Here is a 20,036-nt window from a genome sequence, read left to right on the forward strand (position 1 = left end):
ATAGAGTAATTTATTTGAAATAGATTTTTTTTTTGGTTGTAAAAGTCACTTTTGATTAATTTAACATATCTTAAATTCCTTTAATCGTCATAAAGGTCATTAAACATGAAACAATTACATTTTTTGGGTCTGATTCGACTGAGCCGGTGTGGTGAGGTCATTCACAGCCACGCTTTAGATGAGGTCACAGATATATTAAGCAGACATATTAAAGTTTATGAGCTCAACCTCGTCGTCTTTCGTTCGGTCCATTTTTCTGTCTGTATCCATTTCTTTCTGTATGCTCCATTTTCATAATTTAACCCCAAAAAGCATCTCTTCTTTTTTTGTTTTCGAATGAAAAATGCATTAAAAAGCTCTGCACAGCTCTTTGCCCATACTGTATTTAAAGTATATATAACTCAGGATCCATTTAAACAAGTAGGTGCTCAAAATCTCACCTTCCCCTGCGCCTGATAAGGTCTGATTAGATTTACTCACCCCTCCCTTATCTCTGCGGATTCACTTAGCTGACCAAAGCATCTTAATCTCACACTATCTGATCTTCACATCTTGGCAGAAAGAGAGATGCCTGTGTCACATTCAAGGTGTTTCAAAGAGGAAAAACAATCGGTCTCCATTGGACATGAGGACGAGGACAATCGGACATGAGCTCTCGCTCACTGTCAGCTCCCCTCACTGCCGATCTACCTCTCTTTGCCAGTCTTCCTCCCTCCCTCTCCTCTAGGGTTCCTAAAAGCACGGTGTCTGCTGGAATGTGATTAGTGTCGGCCGCTGGAGCACTCAGCGGGAGGAAGCTTGGTCCGTGCCGCTGAACTACGGTGCCCCGGAGGGACAATCAGTGCTGAGTTAGCACTACTTTCTTTTCTCTTCTCCATCTCTCCCTGTGCCTTCCAATCTGATTGATCCTCCATTGAATTATTATGGTTTGTGCACTTGCTTTCCAGCAAAAAAAAGAAAAGAAAAAATCCTGGCAGCCTCTTAGATCATAAATGCATCTCCTCAACCAAGGTCACTTTTTTCCCCCTCTTGTTGTGGATTCCCTGGGCTAATGAACCCCTACGTCCACTGCAAAAGTCCTCTACAGTCAGCATAAGAGAGCGAGCGGAGAGTGAATGAAGGTTGAAAAGCTCTGAGATGGATAAAGGAATCGTCTTTGAACTCTTCTGTCTTTGACAAGCCATAAAGAAGAGATACAACTTCTGATCTTCCCACTTTTCAGCTCTGCCCCTAAAGATTAATTTCAGGAACATGAAGGTGGAAGTTATCCTTCAGTCTAGTGGCTGGTAAAGGTGTCCTGACAGTGACTGGGAGTCTAGAATGAAGTTCTACAAAGGGAGAGCCATTCATTTTTGAAGTTTTAAAAAATAAGCACGCATAAAAAGAGCTCAGCAGGACTGGAGATGTGCCATTTGGCTAACTTCAAAATCAAAACTAGTTAAAGGACAGGACATTTTTTTTTTTTTTTTTTTTTTAATGAAAGTCAGCTTAACTGTTCAAATTTATGCAGCCTTCTGTGAAATTTATTTTTAAACACAAATGAAGAATATCAGTTAAAAGTACATTTCAAGAAGCATTTGACCCAACTTAAAATGACACACTTCATTCTTTTGTGACAGACTGCATTAATTCCATGCTCGTATTTGATGCCATGATACCATTTTGATGCAGTCCATTCTCTTAATAACAAGACCAAATTATCATATGCTTTCAGACAAAAAATTGGTATGGTAAAGAGTTCATGATTTGGCTACATGGTGAGCATAACTCCTTTGTACCTTGCTGCTTGATGCCATAACTGCACAATCTGGCTCCAAAAAGCATCTTTCCGCACTGACAGACATTCTAAAATAGCTGTGAATTCAGAGTAAACAAATTTTTTTGTCAAGTTCTGTGCCAGTCAAACAACTGTCACTGACATATTGACATGCATGGCAATTCAAATGGTTAGTGTTGATTACATCAACGTTTTGCTTTCATCATAGTCTTGACATTTGATGAAAATATCTTTTAAATGCAGTTTGCTTTTTGATGTTTCAGTATCAGCCACATGATCCTTCACAATCACTCTAAAATGCTGTTTTGGTGCTTGCGCTGCTTAAAGGGTTAGTTCACCCTAAAATTACATTTCTGTCATTAATTACTCACTCTCATGTCGTTCCAAACCTGAGGCATTCGTTCATCTCCGGAACACAAATGAAGATATTTTTTATAAAATCCGAGAGCTTTCTGACCCCCCTATAGACTGCAACATCATAACCAATTTCAAGGCCCAGAAAGGTAGTAAAGACATCATTAAAATAGTCCATGTGACTCCAGTGGTTCAACCTTAATGTTATGAAGCGACGAGAATACGTCTCGAGACGAGACTCACATAGAAGAGAAGAAATTGTTGAATAAAGTCATATTTAGCATCAACCCTCTGAGGTCGGCAAACGCGCGGGCGCGTTTTGCTGGATTTTCTCCACATTGTAGCACTATAAACTTAAAGGAGAACTTGGTAACTTTTTTAACTTAATAAAACTGTCTAGAAATCATTTGGATGGTTAAACAACCTGTTCTGGTGATATTGGTGACTTTCCCCGCTCCCCCCAGCGTTCCCAGGCGGAAAACCAACCTTGCAACTTGGAGACTACCGTCCCGGCAAGATAGAAATTGGAAGTCTCGTGAGAAGCGAGAATGAGAACGAGAACGAGCGCGAAACACTAATTGCTTTACGGCAATTCGACATAAACACACACGCATGTATGATGTATTACCAGATTACCCACCTCGGTAGACAAAGCTCCACACGATACAGTTGGCTTGCTCCGATCAAAACAAACGCACATGAGCAGCGGTAGAGAGGGGGAGGAGGCCGCCGCAAGTGAGTTTTTTACGATCGTGTTGTGAAATATACGCCCCACCACAGCTGTAGGGGGAGCTCGTGGGGAAAACATGCGACAACAAAAGGGAAAATCAGCGAAGAAGTGACTAGAATTCGCTAGAGTTGCCGAGTTCTCCTTTAAATTTCTCCGTCATTAATGGTCATACAGAAAAAAGAAATATAAAAAAAGAATCTGTGATATTTCTACTTTTGTATGTGTCCACTTACAATCAAATCAAAACATTGTGCTTTTGTAAAATAAAGAAAATAAACAGGGTGTGCGTTCTGCCTCTCCGTCGCTGTGAACTTTTTTTTCTTGAGCATGTCTATAAACTGAAACAAAACTCAGCGAATACTTGTCACACATTTATGAGCCATACACCTTTATAAACATTTAAGTGTGTACTTTTAAATGATCAGGTTCAAAACGAAAACAAATATTTTCTGTTTAAGTGATTTGTATAAAACCAACACGATGTCCAGCTTCTCAATCGCTTGCTCATTACAGTTAATTTGGCCACGCCCACTCGTGCAAAAGATATTCACATGCAAATCTCCACATGGAACGCGAACGCGCTCGTTACCTCAACAACAAAACACCAAAACACTTCACTTCACTTTTCGTCGAGTTTGAAAGGTGCGCCTGAGCTTACATTGGATTTAGGCTACCTCAGAAATGAAAGGTATGTACAATGTTTTTAGGAATGGCACAAAGGTCTCTGTCTTTCAATAAGTGCTTTTTTGCCATTTGTTGTGTCTATTTGGATTATGTTGTGTAAATAAATCCAAACAATCTAAAAGCCATTCTTTTTTAAATCTCCTCATTTACAGTATTGTGCAAGGTTGCTCAGAATGATAGGGGCCTGATAGCTCCTAATAGGGCCGTTAGGGGAGTGTCTTTGTCTTTCTCAGGTGAGAAAAGCTTACATATTAATGAGCTCCCGCATAGAGCTGTCTCACACAAAACACGTCGTAAAATTTTTAAATCAATATATTGTCTTCTCTGAATGAGCAGTCAGGGTGATTTTCACATAGTTTTAGAGCAAATATTCTAGGCTATGCCATACAATTTTCAAAAGTCTTGTGAAGAAATAATCAGTATGGGTTTCATGACCTTATTTCAGTGAGAATTTTTTTTTGTATTTTCACAAACCACGCATAAATGTCATTATCTCAAAACTACAAACTTTTACATACATGCTGTTGATATATTATTGTAGCAGAGTTTGTGCTGAATACAGTGTAATTAGACTTTAGCCATGAAAATGTCACAAGTAACAGAAATAACCAGAAATGTCAGAGCATGTCAGAACACCTCCAGGGCCCAGAAAACAGCTCAGACCTCAGAGGGTTAAGGTTGAACCACTGTAGTGACATGGACTATTTTATCTTCACTACCTTTCTGGTAATAATGTTCCTGCATATAGGGGGGACAGAAAGCTCTCGAATTTCTTTAAAAGTATCTTCATTTGTGTTCCAAAGCTGAACGAAGGTCTTACGGGTTTGGAACGACATGAGTAATTAATGACAGAAATAAAAATTTTGGGTGAACTAACCCTTTAATATTTTTGTAGAAACCATAATATTCTTTGGTGAATAGAATGTTCAAAACAAAACAGCATTTATTTTAAATTGAATAGTCTATTCCTATCTCTATAAATAGTCTTTACTATCACTTTTGATCAGTGCATTCTTGCTGAATAAAAGTATTAATTTATCTCTCTCTCTCACACACACACACACACACACACACACACACACACACACACACACACACACACACACACACAACAACAACAACAACAAAAAAAAAATCATATTGACCCCAAAGTTTTGAACGGTACTGTATACAGTATAATCCTCTCTAGTCACAGTATACCTCATCATCAATGTCACCACGTTTGATGTAGTGGTATCAGTGGTAAAATCCTTTGAAATTTGAGGTTTTAACACCTGTGTGAACTCCACGATTTTATCAAATCTCGACAGGCCGTATTCAGTCACACTAAAGCCCCCTTTTCCGATTTCGGGTGCACTGTCTTTTTCTCCTCGGCACAATGAGGAAATTGTGCTGACTACTCGTCCTTGCAAAGTCCTCATTAGCCTAATGAAAGCCTTCAAACGCAGAAACCAAACAAGGGTTCTGGGAGGTTATTAGGAAAATTACACCTCCAGGAGGGCCAGGGTAAGGGAGTTGGTAGAAAGGAGGCGAGGGCGGGAGGGGGGGTCTTGCTCATTACTTCACGGTCTGCAAATCGCTAACTAATTCAGCCCCACTATCGTGTCATTTCTACCTCTACGGATAATTTTCACAGAATTGTAAATGAGAGTATTCATTGATTTCTCAGAATACGCACATCAAGACTCATGTATGAACAGAAAGGAAATGTGCTGAGTATTAAGTGACACATCAGCGGGATCAGCAATCATTTCCTGCAGTCAATCTAAACCATTGCTGATAAATGATCTGCTAAGCTGAAGGAAAAATATTTCAAATGTTTAGGAAAAATGCTTGCTTTTTCCATGACCTTTTTTTTTATGTAATTCAAAACGTGTTTTTTTATAGCATTAGAAGAATGGTAAAAGTGCAGTCATTGCTAAACTTTTTGACCTTGTTGAACTGCACAGTAATGAATTTGTTTTTGCATCTGAGATAAGCACTTTTTTACTGATTAAACAATGTGATAACCTAAGTTGTTCACCAGTATTAGACAGAATGCACCTAAGTAATTATTTCCTAATGCATAAATATGGATCAATCATTTATTTTTAAAATAAACAGCTTATACAAGCCACATTAACTATGTGTTTTTTTGTTTTTTTAGAAAGGCAAAAGATAATGTTTGAAAACATGGAAACTACGTAGGCTAAGTGTAGTTACGTCTTGATATTATTTAATTTAAGTGTATTTTAAATACAGTATCTCGTAGAATGGCTTTCCCTTGCAAATGCTATTCAACACAGAATACACTATTATCATCTAACCTTTTTCTGTAGAAGGCCTCTTTGTTTCATGGCCTGTGTCATGGGTTGCCAGATCCCCCTCTTTTGGTCCTGGTGGTGCACTTGGAGACAGGCCTAACAAGGCATGGCCAAGAGAAAAACCATTCTGATGTAAATCTAAAGGGAAAGGAGGGGCATATAAACAGATTTTTACAAAGGACATAAATACAAAGACTGATCCTTAAAGCCCAATGTTCTTATATAGTAGGTATAAAATATACAATTTAGTTAGAAATTAATACTTTTATTCAGCAAGGTCACATTACATTGATCGACAGTGACAGTTAAGACATTTTAATGTTCAAAATATTAAACTTTTTTCCCAAATTTATAATAAGAAATGTTTCCTGAGCACCAAATCAGCATATCTGAATGATTTCTGAAGGATTATGTGACACTGAAGACTGGAGTAATGATTGACATCACAGGAATAACTTACTTTTTAAAATATATTAAACAGTTTTCACTGTATCTTTGGTCAAATAAATGCAGCCTTAGTCAGCATCTGCATACAACTTCTTTCAAAAACATTAAAATATCTTACCAACCCTAAATGTAGTGTATGATGTTTTAATTCAATAATGAAAGGTTCACTTATATCCAAGATGTGAACATTAAGTATATCTTGTCCTGAACAAGCTTTGTAACAAGAAGGCAACTAAATAATAGTATAGAAGCAATTTCAAAAGCTTGAACCTCAGTTTTTTTCAAAAATAGGATTTAAAACACATATTCTGTCCCAAATTATATCATACCACTGATATCTGATATCTTGGGTAAGATTTTTAATGCGTCTGATGATAGACTGAAAAAAGTAGACAGCATTATCTGTAATTGCATAATTTTAGTTCCGGTTAAAGCAATGCACATGAACAGCACTGATGGCTTTGCTTTTAGTAGATTCTGTGATATCACCTTATTCTTAATTCTAAAAGCACATTTGTAAGGTTATATGTTCAGTTTCACATTATGGTAAGAGCATAGTGCTAAGTGCTCAGGGACCAAACTCAGTGGTGCTAAATTAGCATGTTTGGTTTTAGCCATACGACAGAATACAGAGAGAAATAAAAACGTAAAAGTATACGTAATATTACAGCAAACATGACACCGATGACAACTAAAATCTTGAGTTTATATGCAATGTAGACTTTAGAAAAAGACACTGAGGAATAAAACGACAAAAGAAAAGAAATGACTTTTATGTGGTGGGGAAGACGTACGTGGCCGGTCAGAAGAGCTCTCTGTGTGGGCAGGAGAGCTGGACACGCTGCTGCTCTGTCTGGAGGATAAGTGGCTAACTGACCTGCGGCCATCGTCCAGAGAGGGGACGGGAGACGGGCTGTCTGGAACTCGCTCCTGATCGTGAACACACACATTAGTCCCCATAATCTGTAATGTTTTATAAAACCATAATAAATGCTTAATCATTTCAGAAGAATTTTCTCAGTTGTGACATTAAAAGTTACAGTCAAAGGGATAAAAAATAATAATAATAATAATTTTTAAAAGAGAGCTTCACATTGATCTTTTTCATATAATTTTTACATATAAGCTCCAGAACGGACACAAAAGTAGTTTATACAACTTCACGACACACACAAAAAAAAAAAAAAACTGTTCCATAGAAAAAATTAATTCGCATGGTTTGTTCTTGTGTTTCGTGCAAGCACGTTTGAATTTCCACAATAACCAGTGAGGTTAGTCGTCAAGCACGTATGGTTTAGGTGTTGTTTATCATATTTGATGTGCTCTATATATTGTATATTTGTGAATAAAAGAAATTTGTTCATCATATAAAGCAACCGTCAAGATTAAACTGCTTGATTCATACGGATTACTGTTAAAATGTCTTAATGACATTTTTGAAGCTTGAACTTTTAAGTGGAATGTACTTTCAGTGAATGGACAGAATCTCTCAGCTTTCATGAAAAATATCGAAGATAAACAAAAATCTTATGGGTTTGGAATGACATGAGCATGTGTAGATTTCATTTTTGAGCGAACTATCCCTTTAAATCATCTTAGGAACCATATGCATAATTTGCGTCCTTGTACCTTTATAACTGACGTCATCATTCTGGACGGGACACACTTGACCTGAGCAGCAGCTGCCATATTGGCAATGGTGTTGAGATGGTTCATCTGGTTCATCGCCATGGTGACCGAGGCAGGAGGCAGACTGACTGGAATCAAGGGATGTGGCATCATCATGAATGGCAGTTCCAAACCTGTACAGAAAAGCATTGAAACACACAAAATCATTCCATCTGGAAAGAAACATAACAATAAATGCTCATTAATCACCCAAAACAGTACATATTTCTGCATTAACGCTCTATTGCAATGCATTAAAACTTACAAAAAATTGCATTCAAAAAAGCAACCTCATTAAAATAACATGCTGTACTGACAATTTGAGAATATTAAGAAACACTCATCACACTGAATGGGAAAAGATGTAAATAGTTTCAAATTATGATGCTTGACGTTATGAAATCAGTTTCTGCTTTGTTTGAGCTCTTTTTAAAGACATGCCATTATGGCACAGCATGTCTACAAGTATAACTAGAGCTGCTGGAGTCTGCACCTCAAACCAATTAGCTGCTTCTCAGACTGCTGCAAACGTCTTCATACATAACAACCCCATGATAAATTAGACCACACACTCTATTTGTAGAACGACAAGCTACGTGACAGCAAGACTTCAGCACATACGCCTGCTGTGTGACCGGTGTTTTGCTTGTTTTAGTGTGCTGATCCAATCCCTCGCAGCACTCTAACAGTGTTATGCTTTATAGGAATGTGAGCGGATATTCTCCAGAGAGGAATAACAGCAGAAAAAGGAAATGGATCCTCTCACAACTGAACAGGTCAGGGCATAAGGTTACAGTCAGCCACTCTACGGCCGCCTGTACTCCACCGCCACTTTGAAAGTTAAGGATGAAAGAGAGAGAGAGGACATTTCGGCAGTTTCTCTCAAAGACTTTTTCATTTCCCATCAGTCGCCTTAAGAGACGCTCCTGAACTGTGTTGGCCTCGTGGTAATGGATTCACTTGGGTTGATACCCGCGGTAGTAGCGGAGCCGTGGCCGGGAGATGATGAAAAGGAAGGCCAGGAGATGATGAGCCCTTTGGAGGCGATAGTTTTCAAGACCCTCTGCTTTTCAGCCAAATACCAGGCAGCTCTAAGGGGTCAGAGGTCGCCTCTCAGCCACAGAGACTTACAAATGAAAGTTCCACCCGAGTCCCCCTCCCTGTCGTCATGACATTTTTACTCAGAAACGGAGAGAGAGGGAACAGGACGGATAAAAAAAAAAAAAAACAGATGACACGCAAATCAGTCACGGCGATCGGGCGACAGAAAGGAAGTGAAAGGGTGATCAAAGAAAGCAATTGAGTGTTGAAGGGATTGATGTATGGATGGAAGGGGGATCTGAGCCAAGCGCAAGCACATGCCAAGAACATGCAAGCTGCTCCGTTTTTCTCCGTAGGCCATCACTAATATTCTTAAAGATAAAACGACAGTGCCATCCGCACATTCGCCTTTTCAAGTGGAATTTAAACTGCCATATTATGCTAGAAAATGCTGATAGGAGCAATATCTGGCCTTCTAAGCACATTCGGGAAAGGGCCAAAGTGGCAAGGAAACACTAAACCCCCTCCCCATCCAAAAAGACACTTTTGAATGAGACTGGAACTCGGCCAAATGCATCAACATCCGTCACCCTTCATCCGTATCTCAAGGGGCCGACGTCTCAGCTTCTGTTGCAAAAAGAATAACAATGTGATCCGCTAGCGTCTGCTAACACCACAGTGCCACTGAGGCCCGTTTCTGAAACACATGGTGGCCGATATCACTCGCGAAGAGCTTTCAATCTTTATTTACCTAAAACAAAAGATCCCAGGGCTAAAAGAAATTGGAGACGCGCCATTTTAAAATATCCCCCCGCAGCAGTTGCCATTGTGCGCTTGAGCCCGAGCTATTGTGGGAGTGTCAATGGTTTTGACAGGAAGTTGCAAATTGTATAAATATTTAGCATTTAATAAAAAAGGAGAAACAAAACAGGCTGAACGCTGAGGAAAGGAAACAAAAGAAGTCTAATGACAGGGCTGGGAAGGAGCCAAGTACTCTGCTGGATAAATCCAAACACAACAGGGATCTTGGTACAAATTTGGGCACAAAACTGTTGCGTAAAATGTCATGGAGAGCAACAAAACAACACAACACCTGGAAAAGATTCAAATGAGAAACAGCAACAAAAAATATACAATGTAGCCTGCTGCTAGAATGAAGTGTGAAGATTTTTACATGCTGATTATCACATGATATTGTTTGAGCTGAATAAGGAATCTGCTTAAACAACGTCTTTACATCTTTATGATAATGGCACAGTCCATGAATATAGTACACCCTGGTGCCTTCTTCTTACTTAAAATACCATGCTTTTTTATGGGTTGTGAGACCGAACAGATACAGAGTGCTAAATAAACTATACAATCAACCTTATGAAAAGCAGAGAGTTAAATGATTAGTAATTCTGGCCTGTCCTACATCAGAAGTGAGTACTGAACTCAAGAGTGGGCAAGACCCACACTTTGCATGCAACCCTGTTACTGTATGATTTTCGCCCAATACAAATAAAAACTTTACATTGTTAATTGTGACACCCATAAAACATTTTGCGTTGGCATTATGGCACAAACACAATAAGCTCAATTTTCTTATTTTTTTATCTTAATTATGTTTTGAACTGAATTTAGTGACCCAAGTTAAAGAAACATTATCAAACTTTTTTCTTTATTTATGGCAAATATAAGTTTATTAATAACTATGAACTAACATTTGGTACTAGATAACCCTTTTTGAGTTCATAGTATTCATAGGATAAATTTGCAGCCCTCTTTTGGTCATATATTTTTTAACAAAGAAAACAATTATTTTTAAAATGTAAAAGGTTTTGGCCTTATTTTGTACACTTTTCTTAGAAAGTGGCAAATTATGTCAAGGCATTTTTATATTCCATACAATTACTTTACAATCCTCTCCTTTTCCGAAACAGCAACTATTGTTTAAATATTTTTTGTGCTTTTGCTTATGCAAAATACTAATAAAAACTACTTTTAAAGGGATAGTTCACTTTGAAATAAAATTTTGGTATGTTTTAGCTTACCTCAAGGGCATCCAAGATGTAGGTGTCTTTTTTTCCGCAGTAGTTTCAATTTTGATATTTTTAGGCCGAACCGTTCTTGTCTGTCAGTCATATAATGCAGGTATACGGTCACTGTCTCAAAGATGTCGCCTTGGCTACGGTTTCGTTCCAATGAACTGCAGTAGCGAAGGCGACATCTAGTGTATATATCTATACCCGCCCGCACCCTCAGATCACTTGGACGCGGCTGTGTTCAAGAGGTAACAACGATATAAATACTGTTCGTTTTCTCACACAAACCGCTCGTTTCGTGTCTTAGGCCATCAATGTGTACTTACGATGGGGAATTGTTTAATTTGGACGATGGGGAATTGTTTTAATTTGGACTCTGTGCATGCTCTTTGAGACAGTGACCATAGACCTGCATTATATGACTGACAGACAAGAACGGTTTGACCTAAAAATATCAAAATTGAAACTACTGCGGAAAAAAAGACACCTACATCTTGGATGCCCTTGAGGTAAGCTAAAACATACCAAAATTTTATTTCAAAGTGAACTATCCCTTTAAAAGTTAAATTAACTACACAGAAACAATGCTTCCCATTTTCCCAGTGCTACTGGAACCCCCTTCCTCTTTATAGCTACTTTAATGTCAGTCATAAATGTTTCTGCTCATGGCATGTTCTGTAACCCCCTGCAGGTAACACAGCAGTTCCCTTTTCCTCAGACCAACCTCCCCTGAGACAGAGACCACCGGCAGGTGTGTGTGAGAGGAAGAGACGCCAACTTCTGAGAAGCATTTGTTGGCCTGATAGCATCAATCCCAGTGTACACTTCTTTTTCTCACACACTACAACATCTCCAATGAATTATTAATCTAAGATAAGACTATTTGTTTTCTCTCTTTCCCCAATAAAGGCATTAAACGTGTTCTAGCCTGACAGTCGGATATAAAACAGTAGCGATAGGCAAGCTTTCTATTTCCCAGACGAAGGTGCGGCTGCCAGTAAGCAGCTGTGGTCTAGGTGTTTAGTCTGTGCGTTTAGCTCTGGTCTTTGTAGTGGTTAGACACCGTGGAGTAATTTCCACATTCCCGTCAGCAGGGGTTGGGGGAGGGTATTATGGAAAACCGGAAGTCTCGTTTCTCCTTAAGATGAAATTAATGATGCCTCCATGTGCTTACTGTTGAGTTACTTCCCTTATGGAAATAATCACAAAACAAGCAATGGTGAGGCCCTTGAAGGGTTTTTGGGGCTTGTCTCGGGAAAAGTTAATGAAGGTGCAAGATATTTTGATGCGCAGATGAAAAAATCTAGGAGGATGTAATCTTCAGTATTTGGCTGCAAAAACAGAGATGATCTTTTTTTTCTATTGCTGAGACAAGAAATAAATCTGAGCTCAAAATGAATTCTTAATAAAGAATTGTTAGATTTGCTTGGAACAAAACTGGCAGTTTGTTGAAATATACGTTCTCCGACACTTCCATTTTCCATAGCTTCCAGTGCTCTAGAGAACATCACTCACACACACACACACACACACACACACACACACACACACACACACACACACACACACACACACACACACACACACACACACACACTTTTGCCACCCACAGCCACACAGAGACTCAGAGAAGCAGTCGTCCTGACCAGCTGCTTGTGATTACTTGTGTTTACAATGAGCATCGGGCATCTGCTGCATGTAATCAAAAACATACACACCTAGAGTCTGTGAAAAAACCTAACGACACATGTGCACCAAAACAAATACACACAGACTAAAAAAAAAAAAAAAAAAAAAAAAAAACACTGCCAAAGCATACATATTATGTAGACAATGTGAGTCAATGTTAATATGGACAATGACTTTTTCTTTTCCTTTTTTTTAAAACATTAATACTTTTATTCAGCAAGGATGCATTACATTGAAGTGACAGTAAAGACTTTTACACACACACACACACACACACACACACACACACACACACACACACACACACACACACACACACACACACACACACACACACACACACACACACACACACACACATTAAAAAATCAGTAGTGCATTTCAAATGTAGTCTTAATTGTATGTGTGGGAATATTGCCAAAAAAAGAAAGAAAAAGAAATATGAAGTATATGATATAACAGAAACAGAAAAAGACCATTATGTTATTGACCCATCTGCCAGCAGGGGCTAACAGGACCATGTCAAGTCAAGCAGTGATCTCTTGGTCACGAACCTAACAACATAAGCTCAACCAATGGCCTAAGTGTATGGCAGGAATCACTAGCTCTGATTTTGTACAGAAATTACACACACCTTTAAAGTTGCGCAGGACCAAACATTCTGTACTTTAGCAAATCTTTTAAATGTTTTCTTTCTTCAAGGTGGCCCAACAACTCAATTCAACTCAACATGGGTCTCTTTTGCTCCCACACCAATGTCTATGGCTCTAATTATAAAAAGTGCTCACTCAGAGTATAGCAGAGTCTTCTCACATTGTGTTTGTCTCATGCTTCACTTCTTTTTTCAAAAGGTCACTATATTCCATAGACAGCTTGATTTGAAAAGCAACCCTAATTTCATCCCCAAGTGCCCTAAAACAAGTTTTATTAGAGGTGACAATACATCCCTCTTGAGTCAAGATTATGGTAAATACTACATCATGCATTTTGCAATAATGGATAAAACATTTTCGTGACACATGAACCTATGGGCCTGTAAAGTGCACCATTCTTTTATCCCTACAGCTCAGTTGGAGATGAGACATGGCTTTGGTCCTGATCTCATAGAGCACATCAAAGTTTAAGTTCCTTATGCACTTCATGCAATCATTTGATCGCTATTGGTTATTTTCTATAATACTGGTGTAATTATAGATACAATGCTACATTTGTTACGGACTTCCTCTGGCTTCTGGGTGTCTCAGTTCAACCAGTCATCTTTTTTCTAGTGTCATCCATTTTGGCTCAACATAAAAATGACTTCATATCAGTGGAGAGTTTTAGAGGAAAGTTCACACTACTCCAGTGATGTCATCTTCTGTTCAGTGACTCCTTTGAGAATTTTCTTTATTCATATTTCATTTCTATGCTGATTCTAAAATTATGTTATAGGAATTAAAAGGAAAAATGAGAAAATGTTCCACTTCATTAACTGCTCTTCTTTTATCGTCCAATTTTTTCCTGATTATGCTCTGCAGGAATCCCATTTCTTTTCTATTACAATTTTTGGGGAAGTTCGGCTTATCTGTCAGCTCTATCCCATGAGAAGGATAGACAGGCTCTAATGGACATGTGGATGTGCTTGTGGAATTGCAGCCCTGGAAACCATGACATACTCGTTCTCTTTTCAACCTCCTCTTCTCTTCTCTTCTCTTCTCGTCTCTTCTCTTCTCTTCTCTTCTCTTCTCTTCTCTTCTCTTCTCTTCTCTTCTCTTCTCTTCTCTTCTCTTCTCTTCTCTTCTCTTCTCTTCTCTTCTCTTCTCTTCTCTTCTCTTCTCTTCTCTTATCTTATCTTCTCTTCTCCTTTTTCTTTTCTTTTCTTAAGGTTAAGGACAGTAAATAACTGATATAAACTATATATTTGTAAATATTATGCATAGAATTAATAGGTTTATTTATTATTTAGTGGTGGCAAGGTGGCACAGAGGGTAGAATTGTCGCCCCACAGCAAGAAGGCCCCTGATTTGCGACCCAGCCGATCCAGGATGTGTTCTATGTGGAGTCTGCATGTTCTCCCATGTGTTGGTATGGGTTCTCTGGTGAACTGACATTAAATTGTCTGTAGGCGTGAATGTGAATGTCTGTGTTTGCCCTGTGAGGGACAGGCCATGTATCCAGGGTGTTTTCTTGCCCATGGCACAAAACTCTGGGACAGATCCAGCATCATCGCGACCCTATAGAACAAGCAGTTTTAAGAATGGACGGGTATTATTATCTAACTTAAAAGTGGTGGAGGACACTTTCTTGATAATGTCAAAGGCCATGTGTCCAATCAGCTGTCACATTGTAGAAGGTGGCCAAAGATGCTAAAGACAGGTTGCGTGACATATTCTTGTTCTTCTTCTTCTTCAAAAATAAAACATAAATATGTTTTGCATGTTGAATTATTGGCTAATGAAAGTGAAAAAATAACTAAAATCAAAACTCAAGAGACCAAATACTCAAGTTATGAAGACAATCATCTTGAGTTTTTAATAAATTACCATTAATAAAATTAATATTAATAAATATTGGTATTTTAAATATATTATACATTTCAGTGTGGACTTTAAGGACATCTTTGCTTTTAAACAATTTTGGTAGTGTATTATGAAGGTAAAAGAGTAGCAAAACTCGAGAGCACGTAGATGTGAATTTGAGAACTTGTACAATAAATATTCGTACTTGTATGTGAACATTGACACTCACAGCTCCAATGTGGAAACCTGTAAAATTTGCACTCGCAGACAATAGTCACAAACCTGTATTCTGAATCTGAAGCTGCAGACAAGTAGTCACAAATGTGCAAAAATCTGTTAAATGTGTTCAAAGGAGCCGTTTTATTGGTTGGCGCCTAGCCAATGAAATGGGACTTCTATTGTACGCGATGATGTCACGAAACCCGCGTCCTCGGGGACGCTCTGAAACGCTAACATGGCTTAATTCATTAGACTGATATTAAAATAAATAAATGATATTATCAAACTCAGTAAACACCATACTAATAATGCAAACTACAGATAAGCACAGAATATGAACGCAGCGCGTTTAAGACAGTGGTATTAAAAGACCAAACTCAGAAAACACCGTACAAATAAAGCTACAGAAAAGCAATTGAGCACAGAATATGAATGCAATGCGTTTAATTGTACGTTAAGCATTGTCCTCACATAGAAAACGCTAAATGAGGCTTAATGGACCAACAGTTATACAAAAATAAAAAAAACACAATTCGTTACACATTATTAATAAAACACAGGCAGCAGTGTTTATTTGCACTGAACACAAATGTGCTTTCTTTCGTCATATTCTGTGCTCATCTGCTTTTCTGTAGTATTCGTTATTAGTATGATTTACTGAGTTTGATAATATCATTTATTCTGTAAAATTTGTGTCCTGCAGCTAAACCTGCTTAGAATAAAAAATAAATCCCTTCTTCTGTGCGAGTTTATGATTGTGTACACGTCTAACTAGCTGCATGTTATCTTTCACCAGTTTAATGTCAACAAGACACATCCTCTCCAAATTCCTCCTTGACAAGACGGTGTGACTATATCCAGAGCCCTCCACTTCCTGCTCGGGGGCACAGCTGTTATAAGAACCTCTATTTAACCAGAGATGAGCTCATATCCTGGTAATCAGGGCAGAGGGGGAGCTGCTAAAAACAGTGCCCCAATCACCAACTGGATCAGTGCCACTGGAGTTCCGCTCTAACACTGCCGTATCTGTCTGGCCAGACTCATACATGCCACACATCCTTTCAGATCTCGTCAATCCTCAGGGTTTAAACGTATCACATTTCTCAGACTGAGAGAACTATTCTGAGAACAGATTGTGTTTGTCAAATGTAAATAATTATATGATCAGTGGATGAGGGTTCAGGTTCAAAACAGGCATGAGAAACTGATATTTTCAGATATGTTCCCCAGATAAGGCTGTCTTTGTGTCAGTATTAAAATCACAGGCCACGAAACCTGGTAGATGGAAAGAGACAGAACTTTCGAAGATGGTTAGAATGTTAAAGGAAAGAGAGTTGAAAAGAGAGAGTGGTTCTGCACCACTCAGCTCTCTTCAGCTATATTAATATTCCACACCAAGAGTCCACACTCAAGGTTATTCTCACTCTAAATTGCTGAAGATAAAAAAAGCCCTTCCTTATTAGCATCTGTGGGTAAAACCTGGCTAATCTTATTCACACTTATCCCTCTCGCTGTGACATCCTGGCCTCTGTTTTCCCTTTTTTTCCCCACAGAAAGGTCACAACCTCATTTTCATGGTATTTTCTCGCTTAAATCTGCTTACAATGCACAGTTTCTGAAAAATAAGCACTGCATAATAGAATAATGGCAAGTACTCTATTTTATTAAAGCTTCTGTATATATATATATATATATATATATATAGGGCCCAAGCCCTGAAAGGGCGAAGGCCCTATTGTTTCCGGTAGGATTATTATTATTAGGGCCCAAGCCCTGAAAGGGCGAAGGCCCTATTGTTTTCGGTAGGATTATTAGGGCCCAAGCCCTGAAAGGGCGAAGGCCCTATTGTTTCCGTAAGGATTATTTTTTTTTTTTTTCTTCATTATTTTTTTTTTTGCCTTTTTCCCACTTTTGGGGCCCTTAACATGCTCAAAAACTCTTGAAATTTTGCACACACGTCAGAACCTGCGGCCATCAGGGCCGGGCTGAAGCTGGTACTGGGGCGTGGCAGGGGGGCTCGACAGCGCCCCCTGGAATGGGGTCCGAAAACTTGGTCCATAAATCAAACACGCTTGCATGTAATAATATGAAACTCAGTACACATATCGATCTCATCGGGCCGAACAACTTTCGTGCTCTAAGTTTTACAAAAGCCCAACAGGAAGTCGGTTATTATACGTTGTTTGGAAAACGCATACAATGGAATGTGAAATACTCCTCCTAGGGATTTTATCCGATCGCCACCAAACTCGGTGAGAATAAAGTCAAGACATTGAGGATGAATTCTTGCGAACGGATTTTTGATATCTCGAACGGTTTGGCCGTGGCGAGGAAACGAATTTATGGCGAATAATGGGACACAGGAAGTGTGTTATAACTTCTGCATACATTAACTGATCTTGATGAAACTTCAGCAGTGTGTTCGTTGTAAGAGGCCGATCACATGGATGTGACTATTGTGAGTCAAAGTTATAGCGCCACCAACTGGCAGCAGGAAGTGTGTCACTTTCAAAATGCTTTGAAGTCACCCTCTTAATTTTACCCGATTTGCTTCAAACTTTCTGTGTATAATGTAAACACAGGGCAGATGTAGACCTGTGAAAGGATTATTGATATCTTAGATACTGTTGCCGTGGCAACACATCAAGTTTTAATATTCTTTTCGGATGCGTTTGAGACTCTTAACATGCTTGAAATTGGATGAAACTCGACAGACACATAACACTTATTAGCCAGTAGACATGTGAAAAGTTTCAGAAACGGGCGTGGCAGGGGGGCTCAACAGCGCCCTCTTGAACAGGGTCTGAAAACTTGGTCCATATATCAAATACGCTTGCATGAATTAATATGAAACTCGGTACACATATAGATCTCGTCGGGCCGAACAACTTTCCCTCTGTCAAGTTTCACGCCAGCCCAACAGGAAGTCAGCTATTATGGGTTGTTTGGAAAACGCTTGCTGTGGAATGTGATGTACTCCTCCTAGAGAATTCATTCAATCACCTCCAAACTCAGTCAGCATGAAGTAAAGACATTGAGGATGCTAAATTGCGGACGGATTTTTGATATCTTGAACGGTTTGGCCGTGGTGAGGAAACGAATTTATGGCGAGAAAAGAGAGACACAAAGTGTTATAACTTCTGCATACATCAACTGATCTTGATGAAACTTCAGCAGTGTGTTCGTGGTAAGAGGCCGATCAGATGGATGTGACTATTGTGAGTCAAAGTTATAGCGCCACCAACTGGCAGCAGGAAGTGTGTCACTTTCAACATACTTTTGACAAAAGTGGGGGGGTTAGTTTTAAATACAGTAAAAAAAAAATGTTTTTATATTGTTCTCATCAAGCCGGACAACTTTCTAATTTACATTCATTAGCTCAGAGCAAAAGGAAGTCAGATATTTTGGTCTGAATGTGGATTTTTTTGCAAAATCAGCCTATGAATTTTTAGCCACTCCTCTTAAACTATTTATTTTATTCCCACCAAACTTTTTCAACATGATGAAAATACATTAAATATGCTAAATTGTGAACGGATAATAAATATCTCAAATGGTTTTGCTATGGCGAGGGATTAAAGTAATGTCCAAAAAGGAAAAACTAAAAGCCTCAAATTTTCTAAAAATGTAATTATATACCATTTATTTCTATATAAAAGTATACAAACATCACAACTAAACATTTTATTATTTTTTTCAATTTAAGAATGAATTTTAAGTTTAAAAACTGCCAGAATGGTTGTTTAGTCTAAACAATACATAAATAAAGTCAAACATAGTGCTATACTGCCCTCTTGTGTTCAAAATCAGGTAGGCCTATTATATCTATATAAAAATATACTAGGTATGTGACGGTGAGAATATTTTACCACCGGTTAACTGACGTGTGACACCGCTGGGGGCTTTTTAATCGCTAACTTAAAAACGAAAGTAAAATATGTTCGTCCGCACTGACATTTATATTGGTTGAGCGAGTGTTTCAAATGAATTCCTATGGAAGTAGGAATTAACTGAAAAACGTTCACTCTGTTCTGCTCGTTCCTCGCCGTGGACGCGCACCCTTATGAATGCCCGTGCAGCCATGAGCATTTTAGTTTCATTTTAAAATTAGCGCCTTTCGGGGGGTGGATTGCTTGAAATTATTTTACAAAAGCACAATTTTGTGTTTTATTGCAACTGTACACAAATATAAGTTAACACTTTGCAGTTTGAATGTCGTCCTGTATAATGACGGAGTATGTTTTTATGTGTCTACTGTTCAATCGCGCCCACGCCACACACACACACACACGGTTTACTATCTTTGTGGGTACTCTCCATGGACTTAATGGTTTTTATACTGAACAAACTGTATATTCTATCTCCTCACACTAACCCTACCCCTAAACCTACCTATCCCATAAAACTTTCTGCATTTTTACATTTCCAAAAAAACTCATTCTGTATGATTTATAATCTTGTTTACCCATGGGGACCTCTATTTAGGTCCCCACTGTGACACGAGTCCCCATGAGTCTGTGTGCATTCAGGTTAAAGTCCCCACCGGGATAGAAAAACATGAACACACACACACACACACACACACTCCAGCATTACAAT

The 20,036-nt window shown here is 38.6% G+C and overlaps 1 protein-coding gene across 2 annotated transcripts in view; it reads right to left on the reverse strand.

Moving 5' to 3' along the window:
* dachc (dachshund c) overlaps positions 1-20,036 on the reverse strand; it is a 67,931-nt gene that overhangs the window by 12,034 nt on the left and 35,861 nt on the right. The window contains exons 4-6 of one of the 2 annotated variants that reach the window (XM_081361661.1): positions 7,925-8,097; positions 7,090-7,225; positions 5,852-5,986 (exon numbers count right to left, since the gene is read on the reverse strand). In XM_081361661.1, coding sequence (XP_081217787.1) covers positions 5,852-5,986; positions 7,090-7,225; positions 7,925-8,097 — 444 coding nt within the window. Of the gene's footprint in view, positions 1-5,851; positions 5,987-7,089; positions 7,259-7,924; positions 8,098-20,036 lie in introns of both variants that reach the window. The other variant, XM_081361660.1, reaches the window with a different exon arrangement.

Source organism: Scardinius erythrophthalmus (genome assembly GCF_964197995.2).
Source record: "Scardinius erythrophthalmus genome assembly, chromosome: 3".
NCBI lineage: Eukaryota > Metazoa > Chordata > Actinopteri > Cypriniformes > Leuciscidae > Scardinius > Scardinius erythrophthalmus.